A 16,061-nucleotide genomic window follows, 5' to 3' on the forward strand; every position below is an offset into this window, starting at 1 on the left:
TGCAGAATTGGCAAGGAGGTGGGGTTCAGCCACTGCTTCTACACAATTTTTAAATCTCCTTTTGGTCTCAGATTTTGCCTTTTTCTTCTTGTTTAATAGAACACAGAAGGGGCATGCAACATTTAGAGAGAGGGGTGTATGTATTTACGTGTGTTAAGTATGCACCCATGGGACGCGAGTTTTCTTTTCCAGTGCCTGCAGCTCTCGCTTTCTTGGTGCAACTATACCATGCCTTTATACTACCTACGGTTAACCAGCTCTTCATATGCTGTCAGCCGTTGAAGAACAAGGAGTCCCAGCTCCGCCCGAGTCCAATTTCATCAAGGAACAACTCTATGTTTGCATTAAAAAAAATTCTCAATGTTGCTTGTGAGCTGCCTCCTCTCCTTAGCTGTGTGAAAGCTGCTCCCTGCCCAGCCGTAGGTAATGCAGGACAGGCCCCTTCAGCCGTTATTTCCCCAGGATCCTTCCCCATGGAGGACAAGATGGCATCCATCTTGTGGGCCTGAGGAAGCCCCCTCAGCTCAGTCAGTTCTGAAGGCTGCCTTGTACTTTGTTTTACTTTACATAAATATGTAGGCTTTTTTTTTTTACTACCTACATCAACTGCCATTTTAAAAATTGATTTCTTTTAAAAGGCAGTGTAAGAAAAAATTAAACGTTGAAAAATTTACGGGCCTTCGCATGTGTGTTTACGCGCACAGTAATGTTACATTGAGTTGGTATCTGCGACTTAAAAATTTTCATTATTTATGCTCCGGAGCGATGTTTGATCTCATGGATATTGCTTGTTAGGACACCCCGCGCGGCGCCGCTGCCCCGACCAATGGCAGCTCCGTACGCAAATACCACCGCGCCTCCGGAGCGGGGATTGGCTGTCCCGATTTGCGCGGGCGCAGCCCGAGAGAGGGCGGTGTACAGGGCGGTCGGGAGCGCGGGGCAGATCACCGGGCGCCGCCATGTTGGGGTCGCTGAGGCGGCGGTGGGACGTTTACAAGTACCGCTTCGTGCCCTGGCTGGCCCTCAACCTCCGCCGCAAGGGCAGGTGAGGTGGAGGGGCAACGGAATGGGCGCTACCGGGCCGCGGCGAGACCGCTTGGCGGGAGGCCGTTACCTCCCCACCGCCCCTTCCGTCCTCCTACGGGGTGAGGTGGCGGCAGCTGGTGCCTCCTGGTGGGTTTCCCGCAGGGTTTTTGGGTCTCCAGTAGCTGCTGGAGCTTGGTGAGAGTTCCCCTCTGGGGGCGAGGAGCTGCCGTGGCCGAGATCCCGCTCCCCTGTTCTGGGGAGTCACCGGGGGTGCCGTAGGAGCTAACTCGGGTTTTTCCCCGCTTTGCGAAAGTGGTTCAGCCTTGTGTGTCACTTCGCTGGCATAAAACTCTTAATACCTGGATACTTTAAAACGGTATTTAACGTTAAAACTAGATAGATAGGGTTTTCTTTTTTCCGGTGAGATGTGTTTGCTCTCTTTTTAAAGGTAGAAGTAGTTCTTGAATTTAAATGAGGCCGGCATTGTTAGAAGTGGCATAAATTACAGTCTCCGTAGTCAGCGTAATATTTGTCCTCGTCTCATTTAAAGTGCTATGAACTGTATATATTTTTTTTAGAAACTTTGATAGTAACATATATTTTATTTCTCATATGTTTGTTGCTAAGAGCTCAGTGGGGTATAACCTACTTGCCTTGCTGTGAATACACAGATGATGGTTTTACACTAGGACACGTATGAAAGAATATTCTTTACAGTTTGGGTTGGTTTGAAAGAACAGTGCATATAAATTGCTGCTGTGAAATGACTCTTCTGTATTTATTTAGGAAAAATGTAATCCTAAAATATTTTTTTTTTCTTTACAGGACCCTCCGATATGTTCCCGAAAGCTCCCAAGACAAAATTCTCTCTGATGAAGATGTCTTTGAAACACTAATGAAAATATTTAAAGCTCTGTTCATAAATGATTTCAGTAGACAAGCACATATTTTGGCCTTACTTCCAGAAATCAAATGTAAATACCTGGAATTACTGACTGTTGAGCAGAAGCAATCAAAAGTAAATTCATGTAACCATCAGAGTCAACATGTGTTTAGTCCAGAGGAAGTTCTGTTTAATACACTAGGGTTCAGTATTACTCGAGACCGAAGTTCCCTGATGTCTGCTGGAACTGGAGTCTTTGTTACCAAAGGTTTTGTACCGAAGGGGACGGTTGTATCTATGTATCCTGGTAATGGAATGTTCTTATTTCCAGTTAAGTTATATGTGATTTCTAACCATCTAATTATAGAATGCCACAGTTCACTAATTTTTATTTTAAGGGTTGTGTTTCTCTCATTCCTTAACAAAATGGCAAGTTACGTTGAATGGGAGTATTTCTTTATAAACTGACCAGAGCTCTTTTGGAAATAAGCAAAACAATATTGGGAGGGGTAATTGTGTTGATTAAAAAAAAAAATTTTCAGTACTTAGTCTGACTGCTGGAAAAGTTGTTTCAGATTCTTTAAACACAAATACATGGGAGCAATTTCAAGTAGATGAACAATACAGTTTAATTCTTTGGGGTTTCTGTTTTGGTTAAGGATCTGAAACATGAGATTTTTGAGATGTCCACACAGATCAGCAAATGAGACTATGAACTTTTTCAAAGCACAAAAATACAAATTGGAGAATGAAAATAAAACCTTTTTTTAGTGCAAGTCCCTTCCATAAAGCACATTTGGAACATGAGCACTTCTCTGTTCCTCCTCCTCCTTTTTTGGAACTGCATTTGCTTATATTTCTTAAAAATATCTGTAATTCTGTCAGTATGGCCAAGCTAGGACCCTCCTGCTGAAATGGATTTGTTTCTGTTGCATCTGTCAACAGAATCATGCCCTGCATGTGGTCGCTAGCTTGTGCCAGCATTGCAGGATTGGGACCAGTCCAAGCACTGGGCAGGGACTGTTTTTTTGTCATGCCAAAGCAGGAATGTCTGGCCATTGCCATAGACTGGTAAACTGATTAATTGTCAAATGACAATCACAGGGAATGAGGCTGTGACCTTGCAGCTCACTTCTAATTTCAGGCATGTACTAAACGTGAGTGTAGGCTCATTGAGGGTCTCTTCTAGCAGCTCCCCTAGCAAAATGTGAGAAGGAGCTCTTGAAATGCCTTCCTTTTTCAGGGGTATGAAGGAAACCGCAGGGCTGCTGGTTGGGGAGGGAACCCTGGGCAAGTCAGTGCTCTCATGCCTGCTGCTTGGCAGGGAGCGCAGCCTGCACACAGGGCCTTCGCCTAGCTCCTTATGAGGTTACAACAAAGGATTTCTGCAGAGGATTGCTGAAGATGTAGTGGCTGTGAGGGATGCAGGACTGCAATGTTGTGAAAAGTCACAAGCCAGCCTGCTGTCACGTTTCTGTGCTTGGAACCCAGGGCAGGTTAAATCCTATCCACAGATCTGGGAAACGGTCTGCTGAAAGGATTTGGCTGTTCTTGGTTTGGCATTTTCCCCTCTCCTGGACCAAACACAACCTCTCATCAGGGGGGTGTTACCTTCTTTGCTGTCTTATGTGTGTGCTTTTCAGAGTGTCCTGACACAGCAGTAACAAAACAGCTTACTATCTTCAGCTGTGCTTTCCTGAACAAATGTTACATGACATTTTCCCCTCTGAAGCAGGCTAGTGATGCTTTATCTACCTCTCATGGATACCAGACACAGTGTTAAAGTCACTGACTGAGAGAGGAGTTCTCTGCTACCCCCTCCATCTCTGTGGAGTTTCTCTGTGGAGAGGACTGGATGATATTCTAAGCCCATTCTGCCGGTTAACTTTATTCTGAAATAATCATATCTGTCTTGCAACAGGTACAGTATACAGAAAGCATGAGCCCATCTTTTTCCAGTCCCTTGGCAATCCCTTTATTTTTAGGTGCATAGATGGCGTCCTTATTGATGGGAATGATAAAGGACTATCAAGATCAGTGTACAGGTAAGCAGTCAAAAGAAATAGAGGATTGTTGCTCAACTGATTTAAAACAGTGGTACTGATAGACTGTTCCCTGTTGTCTTCCCCTAACTTGAGTTATATTTAAATGTCATCCACCTGTGTGTATCTCGTAATGGAAACAACACAAGGGTATGAGCTGCTGGATGTGGTCTGTTGTGTACTTGTGTCTTCATCTGTAACACCAATGAGATGCATTTTGATGTACAGAGACTGTTTCCTGTAAAGAAAATAGTTGTATTTGGAGCACGATGTAGCATAGAATTTTTTAAATGCTTCTTAGCTGTTACTCAAATCTTCTTGGTGGATTAAAAAAAAGCCTCTTTATGTACTTGCTAATGCCAAAAAGGTGAATCTGCTAACTCCAGCTCTGGTCTGCAGATGAGCAGCACTTCAGAAGGAAGCAGTAATAATAACAGTAACAATAACAATAATAAACAATTAATAATAATAATAATAATAATATCTCATGTTGGAAGGGACCCATAAGGATTATTGAGTCCAACTCATTGCTCCTCGCAGGACTACCTAAAACTAAACTGTATGACTAAGACTCATCCAGACGCTCCTTGAACTCTGACAGGCGGCATGCCGGGACCAGTTCCCTGGGGATCCTGTTCCAGGGACCCTCGTGGTGAAAAACCTTTTCCTAATGTCCTGAACTTCCCCTCATGCAGCTACCCTGGACTGTTTTAGCTTACCTTAAAATACAATTTGTACCAATTTGTGTTTAAATATGACATGTAAAGAAAACAAAATTAATAACAAGCAAAATTATCTAAAATAATACCTAATTTGAATATTAATACCAGATTTGAATTCGGGGAATGAGTTTGAAGTTGATACTGTAATAAGCCTTCACATCTTTAGAGGTGAACGACATGTGTTGACAGTTCTGTAACAGTAACGTTTGAATTTAATTTCTGGAACTGTGCGTGGCAGTTTATGTGGGTTCTTCCACCAGAGTGTGAAAGATGCCACATGCCAGTGGAGGTCTAAATACACTTGTTAAAGTATCATTAAGGCGTTGGTCCGTGCACACACCCCCCGCGCCCCAGTGTTGTCTTGTCTCCTGGGTGGGTTGGACAGCTGTAACTTTACCCAGTGACTGTGGCCATTTCTACAGGAGGAAGTACAGGTAACCTGTTAGGTGAAGGAGCAGTGATTCACATGAACACTGTCAATCATTCCAGGTCTTGCAGCAGGAGAGATCAGCTTGGCCCATTTCAGATGAGCGATGAGAGCTGGCTTACAGCTGCCCTGCAAAACCCACTGGCAGTGGGACAGTATGTCAACAACTGCTCACATGGTAAGTTGCCAGGTAAATTTTCCAGGCTTGAGTTTGTCTTTATGGATATAAATTGTTTTAGAGGTGACACAGAGAATCAAATACTGATCTTGGGGGGCAATAGTGCTGTTTGAAACAAGATAAGCATTTATGGGATAAAGAGTTTCTGAGGCCTTTTGTGACAGCTGGGTGTTGGAATCCTTCAGCACAGCAATGCTTCAAATGTCCTTGTGCTTTTCTTGCTGACTCCCCCAGATCCCCCAGTCTCTCTCCTGGTATGTAGAATGAAAGGCATACATCCCAAAATGTGAGATGGTGGGAAAGGAGATCTAGCAAAGGACCGCTGGGCTGAGGCAGTACACAGAGTTGCAGATCAAGTTCTGCAGTGTGGTGGTCCAGCAGGCTTCATGAGAAAACCATATGCACAGTGACACAGAATTATAGAATCTTTGGGTTAGAAGGTCATCTAGTCCAACCCCCTTGCAGTAAGCAGGGACATCTTCAACTAGATGGGGTTGCTCAGAGCCTCATCCAACCTGACCGTGAATGTTTCCAGGGACATGTACAATAAGATTCTATCACTCCTCATTTTGCACTATAATACCTTTTTTAGACTTATATTTGTGTGCAAAATCTAGGAAACTGTTGGTATGATCTAGCTGTTGGACACGAAGAGGGGAACTATTTATTTATTCTGTCTCACTCAGTATGTGTTGGTCTTAAGGTTTGGGTGAATAACTCATGGGAATGGTTGTGAGATAGAGAAAGTTGAATTGTCACCATACCTAGTTTCTAAGTGGCTTTCAGAGCCTTCGTTACACTAAAGATACCCTGCCTCCAAGTAGCATCCAGAAAGGTGACTAGAGTAGTGAACCAGGTGTTGACAGGCACAGAGAAAATGGGCTGTCCCATGAAAATGTTTCTTCCAGGTCCAATGTCCGTATAAAGAAAATTCCCGTCTTCTTGCTGGACAGATGGTGATTTTCTCCTTGGCTGTATTTATGACATATGTTGCTACCAGGAATATTTTTTTCAAAGTTTATTTTTTTTTAAACTGTAAAAGCAAATGTTGTATATTAACTCTATAGCTATCCCTGGTGATATGCAAGCTGTGCTCCTTCATATACATGTTGATAATCAGGTCATCCTGTTTAATGCAATAAGAATGAATTAAAACTGCTATAGTTGTTGTGTATCTCCTGTGTAAATTCAAAGTAGGACTTCAGAGGAGTGTAGTAGCTCCCAAGAGAGGCATGGTTTTCAGGCTTGATGAAGCATCAGGTACTTTTGCAGCCATACATTTGATATTTTTACACATCTCGAAACCCTATGTAAGATTTTTCTCAGTATTATAGAGACTTCTTTTTATTTTTTCTAGAAAAAGCAGCCAACGTGTGTTATCAAGAATTTGATGTGCCGGGATATTTTCCAGTAGAACTGAAACAGTATCTTCCAAACATCGTCTACAGCCATGACATAGAGAGGTTAGCAGTGAATGAAAGAGCCCATAGATTTTTTATGATACAAAGCATACTGTATGTGTAAAAAAGACAAACATCTTTGAAGAAGAATATTATTCCATATGCAGATGAGTTACACAAAAGTGTGCACCTGTATGGATGGCTTTATGTTGGCTTTAGGGTATGGTCATTTACTTAAAGTAAGCTTAGTGGGGGGGTGGTTCCTAAATCTCTCTGTAAGAAAACTGTTTGCCAGGCACTGATTTCAGCATGGGTTTTGTGGAGAATTCACCCATCATCCTAGGTTGCAGCAGGTCTCTGATGCAGTTCAGAGCTGTCTCTCTGGATGTTGTTTGGCTGAGAGTGGGTTTAGCCAGCTAGCACCTGGGGGTAAGGTGTGTCTATAGGAAAGATTTCTGCTCCATGAACTTTGGTGTAGCTTCTCCCAAAAGTAATCTAGACAGAGCCGTTGTTTTTAGCTCCTTGCCATGAAGAAGTGAAGATTTGAAAGGGAAATTTAATTGTTCTCTTTCACATGTTTTGCTTTTCCTTTTTTTACAGCCACCCGAGGTGTGTAGTGCTTGTCACTCTCAGAGACATCAAACAAGGGGAAGAACTTTTTTCTAATTATTACACCATTGTCAGCTGAATTCATAGACTCAAGACTGAAGAAATCTGTGTCATTAAAATACATACTGTGTGTACTTCAAGCTTCATGAGCATTTTTACATAACAGAGGGCACTAGCTTTAGCATTTTGAAAGCAAGCTGCAGGTTTGTATTTCCCTGAAAACACTCCACATTTAATGCAGAGGTAAAGATTTATAGATTTACATCATTAGGTTCTCAGCTGTCCACTGTTGTTGATATTACTGGTCATTGCTGTTCAGCTGTCCATACAGTGGCTCATAAAATAAAAAACGAAGTTCTGGACATGTCATCTGATCTTCTGGTTTGCAGAGTTGCCTGTAACTGTGGCTCAGTTTTAATATTTTGCTGTTTCACGTCTCGTGCTTACAGTGGAAACAATTTGTAAAAATTACTTCCTTCTCATGAACTATTACTCAGATAATCCCCATAGTTCATGGTAATTACTAGTTCTTGTTCTGGTTTTCTTGAGTTTGTCCTTTTAGTATCTGCTTCCTTTTAGAAAGTATTTCAGTGTAGCCAGTTATCTGAATCTTTTATGAAGCCAGTTTTGGAACAGTGCTGATACGCACTTCAGGTATTGCCAGCATGGTGTGCTGTCATCAAGAGGCCAACTTGAGGCATGGGCTTTAGCTGTGCCTGTCTTGGGGCAGGAGGAAAGATACTATGTGTCTTGAAGCCCTGTCCAATCCTAGTTTCAGTGGCTCAGTGAAAGTTTCCTGACATGTGGCAGCTTTCATAGCTTTTGTTCTCAAAGAGAGAGAACTTCATGTTGCAGTGTAACTGGAGGAAGTAATGCCAAGTGTGTATTTTTTTAAATGAGTTACTGGCATAAACAGAGCCAGCCATTTGCACATTAATTCTTGCTGTCTGGAAACTGCCTTCAGAAAGTAAACAAGAGACAGCTTGTCAGTCTTTTGGTCTGGCTAAACGGCTTGGGAAAGAAAAATCATCCCAGGATTTAATGCAAAAGTCCAAGCAAGCCTCCCAGTGAATCTGTGGTTGACCTAAGCTCATGAGAGAGGAGGAGCTGGGAAACAGTGTGCTCTGACAAATCTGGTAGTGGTTAGGGCAGCCAGGGTGCCCTGCCTAGCTGTAGAAGCATCTGTCTGCTTTCCAGGATGCAGAGCTTTTTGGTGTCTGTGTTACTTGTTCTCTTTCCAAGCCTGAACCTTTTCTTTCATACACAGCTGGAAGTCCTTCCCAGCCAGAGAAGGCTGGCTTTTCCTGGAAGATTTAAATAGCAGAGTTATGAGATAGTGGCACACAGCTTAGCAAACAAACATGGGTTGTGCAAGTTTTATGAAGATGTTGGCGGCAACTTCTAGTGACAGTCCTTGCATCTTCACTGTGTGGTAACAGATCGGAGCGGGCGGTGATCTCCAGTCTACTGAAGAGGACATTCATCCTCCATCACTCTGAGGATCCCTTCTCCCCTGAGCTGGGCCTTCTCCTCAGCCCTTCCTGGAGGAGGTTGCTGGGTACCTCTTGATCTCTGAAGGCTGGTTGTCAGGGTGCCTGCAGTGTTGCTGAGCTCAGCTGTTCAGGGTTTATGGGTAGGTGAGGAGTACTAGTCTCAGCATGCCAGAAAAGGCAGGTGCTGTTCATGTTCTCCAGGCAGAGATGCTGTCGTGCGAGGGCATAGATTACTTCACCTGTCTCAGTATCCATTTATCAATGCTTTTTAAATGACCAGCTTTGGAAGTGGATGACTATGGAACTTAGGTTTACAACTCATTTATGGAGAAAAGTTTGCTGCCTCCTGGATTGGGTGTTCACAGAATCACAGAATCACTAAGGTTGGAAAAGACCTTCAAGATCATCAAGTCCAACCATTAATCCAGTGCCACCATGCCCCCTAAACCATGTCCTGAAGTGCCACATCCACACATTTTTTGAACACTTCCAGAGATGGCGACTCCACCACCTCCCTGGGCAGCCTCTTCCAATGCTTGACCACCCTCTCGGTGAAGAAATTTTTCCTAATACCCAATCTAAACCTCCCCTGTCACAACTTGAGGCCATTTCCTCTCATCCTATCACTAGTTAGTTGGGAGAAGAGACCAACACCCACGTTGCCACTGTTGCACAGTAGTGGAGAATTGCAGTGCTGAAGTGCTGGCTGCCTGTCACTAACGGGGTACGTGGGACAGGCTGTTCCTTGCTGGCATACTGAAAGCTGACCGCCTGTTTCAGGGACTGCTGGTACAGGAGGGAAAGCAAGACCTGGCCTGGAGCTGGCAGCAGCAATTGGTTTCTGGCTGCTGGTGGCTACAGAAAGCCAAACAGCAGCAGGAGGAGGAGGTGCAATCAGGTGGTACTTCTGAGCAAGCAGCAGCACAGCACGGGGACTGAGCAGGAGAAAGGAAAATAGGAGAGTAGAAATGATGGTCCAGTAAAGGGCTACAGACGATGAAAGCTCTTCAGGTATATCAGACTCTTCCATGTATTTAGATTCCCATCTCTTTATTAAAGGATTCTAATTCCCTGTGTGCCCGTTCATTACTACCAAACTGACACTGCCAGTGCCTGAGAGGAGGATGCATTCTGATGTTATTTCAGATGTCATGTGCAATCTGTTAGTAACCCAGTAAAATACCCTATGCAATCTATTTATGATTTATTAATAATTATAAATTATTCATTACAGTAAGTACAGTCTCTCTCTTTAAAGATTATTTGCTTGGGTGATTTTCACTGGAATTCCCTAAAAATAGGGACTTACTTGGCTAACTCTGCCTCTACATGCCTGTACACTTAGTGGTAGAAGAAGGAAAGGAAAATTTAAGGTAGTTTTAATTCCTGACAAGCCAGATCCATGAAGTCCTTCTCCCAGATCCAGACCCATAGTCTGCACATGTTAAAAATGCTGTACTAATTCAGGAGACAATTTGTATGTTAAATCTGTTGCTGCCTGGGATACGCTGGCTGGGACCCTCCGTGAGGATCACCAGCCATCTTGGACCTGGCTGGGATGGAGCGAGCTTTCCCCGCAGCAGCCCTCGCCATGCTGTGCCTTGTATTGGTAGCTAGAAGGGTGCTGGTAACACACTGGGGTTTGGGCTGCTGCTGAGCTGCCCTCCAACCCCTTCCCCCCCAGAGGCTGGTAGGCTGGGAGTAGGAAAGATCTTGGGAGGGGAGAGAGCCAGGACAGCTGTCCCAAGCTGACCAAATGACAAATTTGTTTGACATGTATGATGTCATGCTCAGCAATAAAAGCTAAGGGAAAGGAGGAGGGGAGAGGGCATTTATTACTAAGGTGTTCGTCTTCTGGACCAGCCAGTATGTGTACTGAGGCCCTGCTTCCCAGGCAGTGGCTGGACATCACCTGCTGATGAGAAGTGGAGCAGAAATATTTTTGCTTTCTTCTACTTCTGCATGGCCTTTGCTTTTCCTTTATTAAACTGCCTTCATTTTGACCCATGAGTTCTTTTTCATCTTATTTTCTCCCCTGCTATCCAGCTGAGGAGGAGAGCAATAGAGCAGCTTGGTGGCACCTGACATCCAGCCAAGGTCAACCCACCACACCAACATAAAAGTGAAACCGGGAGCACATGAGGGGAACAGAAAGGTTCACCACTGCACAGATAGTTTTAAGTTTATCTTTCCTGTATGTGTCTAACCCCTTACCCCTGTGGTAAACGTCCTGGTAGTCCTGGTGCTGCCAGTGGAGGAGTCCCCTGACAGCAGCCACCAGAGTGCTGCTTGCCAACCTGTTGGCGGTTGAAGGCTGAGAAGCTTAGCAGGTTGGGCTGAATCCGTGTGCCTCCTTGGCAGGAGCAGGAGGATGGAGCCCTTGACACCACAGTATCGATTTGGAAATGCTGAGGGCCAGCTGCTGCTGTTCAGATGGTGAAATCAGATTTTGGGAATAAATGAGCTTGCATCAAGAGATGCCCAGATGGTCTCATCAGGCTTTTCTGCAGATAAGTGGTCTGCAAGTCTCTGACTTTTGAGTTCCTAGCTCAAAAGGTGAAGCTGGTGGTAACAGTCAACTGTAATTCTCCAGGAGGCTAAGCTGTTAACTGGAATCCCCCTTGATTTGCCATGGCAGGAGAACAGAGGTACTTGAAAGGTCAAGAGATGAGGTAACAAACTTTGCAGGGGTGACGCAGACTCCCAGGAAGAACAGAGAGTGGCCCACAGGGATGTGTCTGCTGCGTCAGTAATCAAGATTCTGAAGTATCACCAAGTACGATTTAGAGCAGGTGGACATGGAACAGCCCGCATCAGCTTTCCTGGTTAGCACCCTTGTGTATGAAACGCCTGCTCATGTGGGGAGTCCACCCTGAAGGGCTGGGCTGGGGGGTAACAGTGTGGCTGCTCGGGGGCCACCCTTCCCTCAGGGCTTCGTTCTCGGAGCTGTTTTGTCCGTCACCACTGTGTGTGGCCATGGAGCGTGATCGAGGCAAACCCCATCTCCGTGCTGGGGCGCTTCCCATTTGGAAGGACTGAGAATGAGTTTGTCAGGCACTGAAAAAATTACGATCTGTTCAACCAACATATCTATGGACGTATAACACCTTCATATGTATGTGTGTGTGTATATCTATTCATGCATATACATGGGTGTGTTTCTGTACACGTACCTAAGCAGGACTGGTGAGGGGCTGCAGTTCCCCAGGCGACTCCCATGGCACTTCGGTAGGAGGAGAGGAGGAAAGGCGTGAGTGCATGCAAAGGCTGCGGCTCATCCGTCCCTCCTCCCTTGCTCTCCAAGGCACCATTCCTTCCTGGCCGCTCGTCACACCCTACCGTGAGCTGATCTGACTTGCTGAACGTGGTGACACCACCACCACAGACCTCAGGCTTTCTCGCTCGTTTTGTCTTCTGCTATTGCGGAGAGCCGGAACAGCTCGCAGAGGGGCCAGAGCGAGCCAGCAGGAAGCCTGTAGGTGGTGGCAGCGAGCTGCCAATTTGGCTCCGTGGATTTTAGGAAGCCGTGCTTTAAGTCACTTTTATTTTGCGTATAAAGGTGATGCTGCACGCACTTTCCCGACAGCTCCTCGTTGCCTGCCGGGCTGCTCTGCTCCCTGACTGCGTGCTCCCTTCTCCGTGCTCCCTTCCCCTGGTTCTGGAGCTCACCTGGCGACGCAGAAAAGCGAGGCAGTAACTGCAGCAAAACGCAGTGATGTTCTTCTGCTGAGCTTAACGAACTGCGTCAAAGCGGTTTGCACAGCAGGCAGACGTGTGCCAGCGCGACGGCAAAGGAGCGGGTGGGGATCCGCAGCCCAGCGGGGCCAGCGGCGGCCGCGACTTCATCACAGCGCGAAGGCAGCAGGAGAGCACGTTTGTGCTGAGGCATCCTGGCCTCCTCCCATATCCCGGGGCCAAGATTTGCTGGGAGCTGTAAATTACTTTTCCCTATAGGGAGGGAAAGGAAATCCAGCAACTAGTGAAAAGCGTTTTAGCAAACTGATCGCCGGGGTTTATGCTTCTAGGCTTTGCTGCCTTGCTTTTTGTGGACAAAACACAGGCTTAGGCACCGAGTAGCCAGGCACCGTAAGGACTTCAGGGGCTGCTTGCCTTTTTAGTGGCAGAAGCGATGTGTCCCAAGATTACTTTAATGGAAATGTAAGTAGTTCAAGTAACTACTGAGTTCAGGGGAGAGGTTTGCTTTTTATATTCCTATACCAATTAAAACCATTTTTAAGACTCTGGCATCACAAGGATAACAATTAGGTGGATCAAAACAAGAAAGGACTAGATGGTGTTGGTCATTATGGTTTGTTCTAACAACATAAATCTTTCTGCTAACCAACTAGAAAAAGGGAGGTGCAGCTTGTCACCACAGAGTTTTGGATCGGTATTTTGTTTTGCACCTTGTATCAACCATCATTAGAAAGATGCTGATCTTGCATCTCTTCATCAGGGGAAGCAAAGCTTATTACATTACTTGGCAAATTACAGCTTTTGCTGTTCAGAATTGTACTGGTTTGCACTCCTAGCTCATTAAAAGGTAATTTCTTTACCCAAAGCTTTACTGTGCCAGCCATTGCAACAACAAACATGCTGGGCCTAGGAAAGCACAGCACAAATTCTGGCCTTTGACAGAATTGGCATGCAAGATCTTAGAAGCAATACAGTGCTTTTCAGTGTCCAAGATTAGTGTTAATTTTCTTGAGGAAAAGGAAAACTGAGCCAACAAGCATTTCAGATAGTTAAACTAACTTCAGCATTAAGGCCTAAGCCAAGTACAATTTTTGTATTTGCACCTGTAATCTAGCTTGACATGGATTTAAGGATTTGGAAAAGTTTTCTTACACCAGAGAACAGCCATGTGTTCCCCACAGCTTGCCATGTAGTTTGAATACTGCGTTACTCTGAAGATACGTTTAAGTCCCACCTAAGATTTTGCCATACTTAAGCCATAAAGTTTTCATGTTGGAGGGAAATCACTACTCGGTATTTTACCTGCATCACTGCACACAACATTTTTCACTCTCCTCTGTGTAACATTAGTTAGCGTCGTAGCATGCAGGTACGCAGAGTTCTTAAAACATGTTCAGAGTCATTGCTAAGTAATTCTGAAAATGAAGTAGCAAATGTAGTGCAGATGCATGAACAGCTTTACAAGTAAAGAAAGGTTTCCAGACATTTATTTCTGGAACTGTACACCAGGTATTAAAGTACAACAAATACAAAATAATGCTCAAAAAAAAATCAGTGTTTATGTACAAATATTAAAACCAATGCAACAATAGCGACTTCCTCTTGAACATCTGATACTAAAACATGTTCCGATTGTCACTAGATTTGTTGTTATGCACAGGGTACTTTGAATTGAGAATAACTGGAATCTCTGCTTTATTAGGACTATAACCATTCCTACTGTATTTTACAATTGATAGTATCTTCCTTCTTTCAATGAAAAATAGGAATAAAAAAAATAGTAGCCTTGTCATTATTTTATAAATTACCGTATTTAGTTTCCCTGTCTGTAGACAATGTGCTTGTAACGCTGGGCAAATAGTGTCCCTGTTGGTCAGTTTATCCATTAGTTTACATTCAAAGTTGAAATACTCACTAGAGACTTTGGTTAAATTAAGTAGTATCACTATGTTCTACTTGATCTGAAGTTTTCCTATATTTTTGACCCTCAGTTTTAAAAATTAATAACAGGAAACCATTGCACAATTCATTGACCTAATTGTACACAATTTAGTATTCCTCGAACAGCACTGTACATCCTTCAAGTAAATTCAGCAGTTTGACCATGACAAGAGGAAAACTAAACATTTAAAAACCTAGCATGAGAAGATGACATATGACTAACCAAAGTAAAAGTATTGCTATAATCACAGCACCAGTTACACTTCTAAATGAATTGGCTACCCTCTTCAGATTCCCTGTACATAAAAAGGAGACATTTACCAACACCGCAATTGCCCATTGTGGATTTTTTGGTTTGTTTGTATGAAGAAAAAGTGTGGCAAAAGACAAAGAATTCATCACAGTTTGTTACAAGAATTGTGCTTCACCATCCAAGAACCAAGGCAACGTAACTTCTTCATATGGTTGCAATTCCCCAGTCTTCATGCTGACTTTCAAAACGCAATTCTTTTAATAAACAGTAACAAGTTCTCCATTTAAATGTTTAAACTGAGAGAAAAATAAGTAAGTCCAGCTTTTAAAAGAAAAGTTCAATAAATAGCTATTTTACATGGATAAAGTCATAGTGGTACAAATTTATGAATGTCACATCAAGCATGCACAAAAATGTTACTATACACAGAAGTAGTCAGAAAATATTGAAATAGATATCTAAAAAGATATGAAGAATTTACATATTTACAAAATCTTGCAAATTATTGCCTCATTTTAACAAGGAATTAAAAGTAAACGATACCAGCTAGCTAGCCAACAGGCTAAATAAGATCAGCATTTAAAAATCTATTAGACTAGCCGGAATTCATTTTTCTCTCATATCATTTTCTGGATTTTGGTCAAAAGTCTTTATTAAATAACTAAAGTGTCCATTCAACTTGCTGACATCCCAAACCTTAGACAAGTCTCTGTCTACATTAAGAGCCCAGCAATGCATAGATAAACTGAATATATTACTGCATCAGCTAATGAGAATGGGCATGTTCATTTAAGTGCAACTGGTATAAGCATTCAGTCATCTTTGTATAATGATTTTTATACAGACCAGCCACTCACTGTAAACCCATAGATAAACTTGAATGTATAACAATGGAGGATTATGGCCAGTATTTTACAAAATTACATAAAATATGTGTTGATTCATAAACAAAAGAAACAAGGTACAAAGTTCAGCACAAAACACAGCAACAAGAAGCTGACAACTTGGCTAAAAATGTCAGAGTACAACATAGGGCCAAGGCTACCCGTTATTTACTGTGTACTTACTAAAGTTACGTATTTCAGATGTGTAAGTTAAGAACTGATTACAAAATTATTTCTACTTTTGTCCACTGTGCTAAACTAATTTGTTTTTAATATGGTAAATGTGCTATTGCGTAAACACTTCAAAGCAATCTTCATTACACTGCCAGAAAACCCCATACGCTGCATCCAAAACTTGGGATATCAATGCAGTTCACAGTATGCATAATAAATACCCTCCTCCCTTTCAAATATTAAAGTCTCTACTTTCTAATTACTCAGCATAACCTTGAAGCAACTATTACAAATATCAACAATGCAAACTTAATCACTTGAATAATGAAAACG

The 16,061-nt window shown here is 43.3% G+C and overlaps 1 protein-coding gene across 2 annotated transcripts; it reads left to right on the plus strand.

Moving 5' to 3' along the window:
* Positions 1 to 959: 959 nt before the first annotated feature.
* Positions 960 to 7,366, plus strand: SETD9 (SET domain containing 9; the record flags this gene model as incomplete). 2 transcript variants are annotated; one of them, XM_082013248.1, is made up of 6 exons in its annotated part: positions 960 to 1,045; positions 1,852 to 2,216; positions 3,831 to 3,954; positions 5,163 to 5,290; positions 6,636 to 6,741; positions 7,279 to 7,366. In XM_082013248.1, the coding sequence occupies 6 exons, from the start codon at positions 960 to 962 to the stop codon at positions 7,364 to 7,366; spliced, it is 897 nt and encodes a 298-aa protein (XP_081869374.1). The 2 variants fall into 2 exon arrangements, with proteins under 2 accessions (XP_081869374.1, XP_081869375.1); XM_082013249.1 differs by having other exon boundaries at positions 5,163 to 5,278.
* Between the last annotated feature and the right edge of the window lie 8,695 nt (positions 7,367 to 16,061).

The sequence above is a fragment of the Phaethon aethereus genome, assembly GCF_964289735.1.
Source record: "Phaethon aethereus genome assembly, chromosome: Z".
Lineage (NCBI taxonomy): Eukaryota > Metazoa > Chordata > Aves > Phaethontiformes > Phaethontidae > Phaethon > Phaethon aethereus.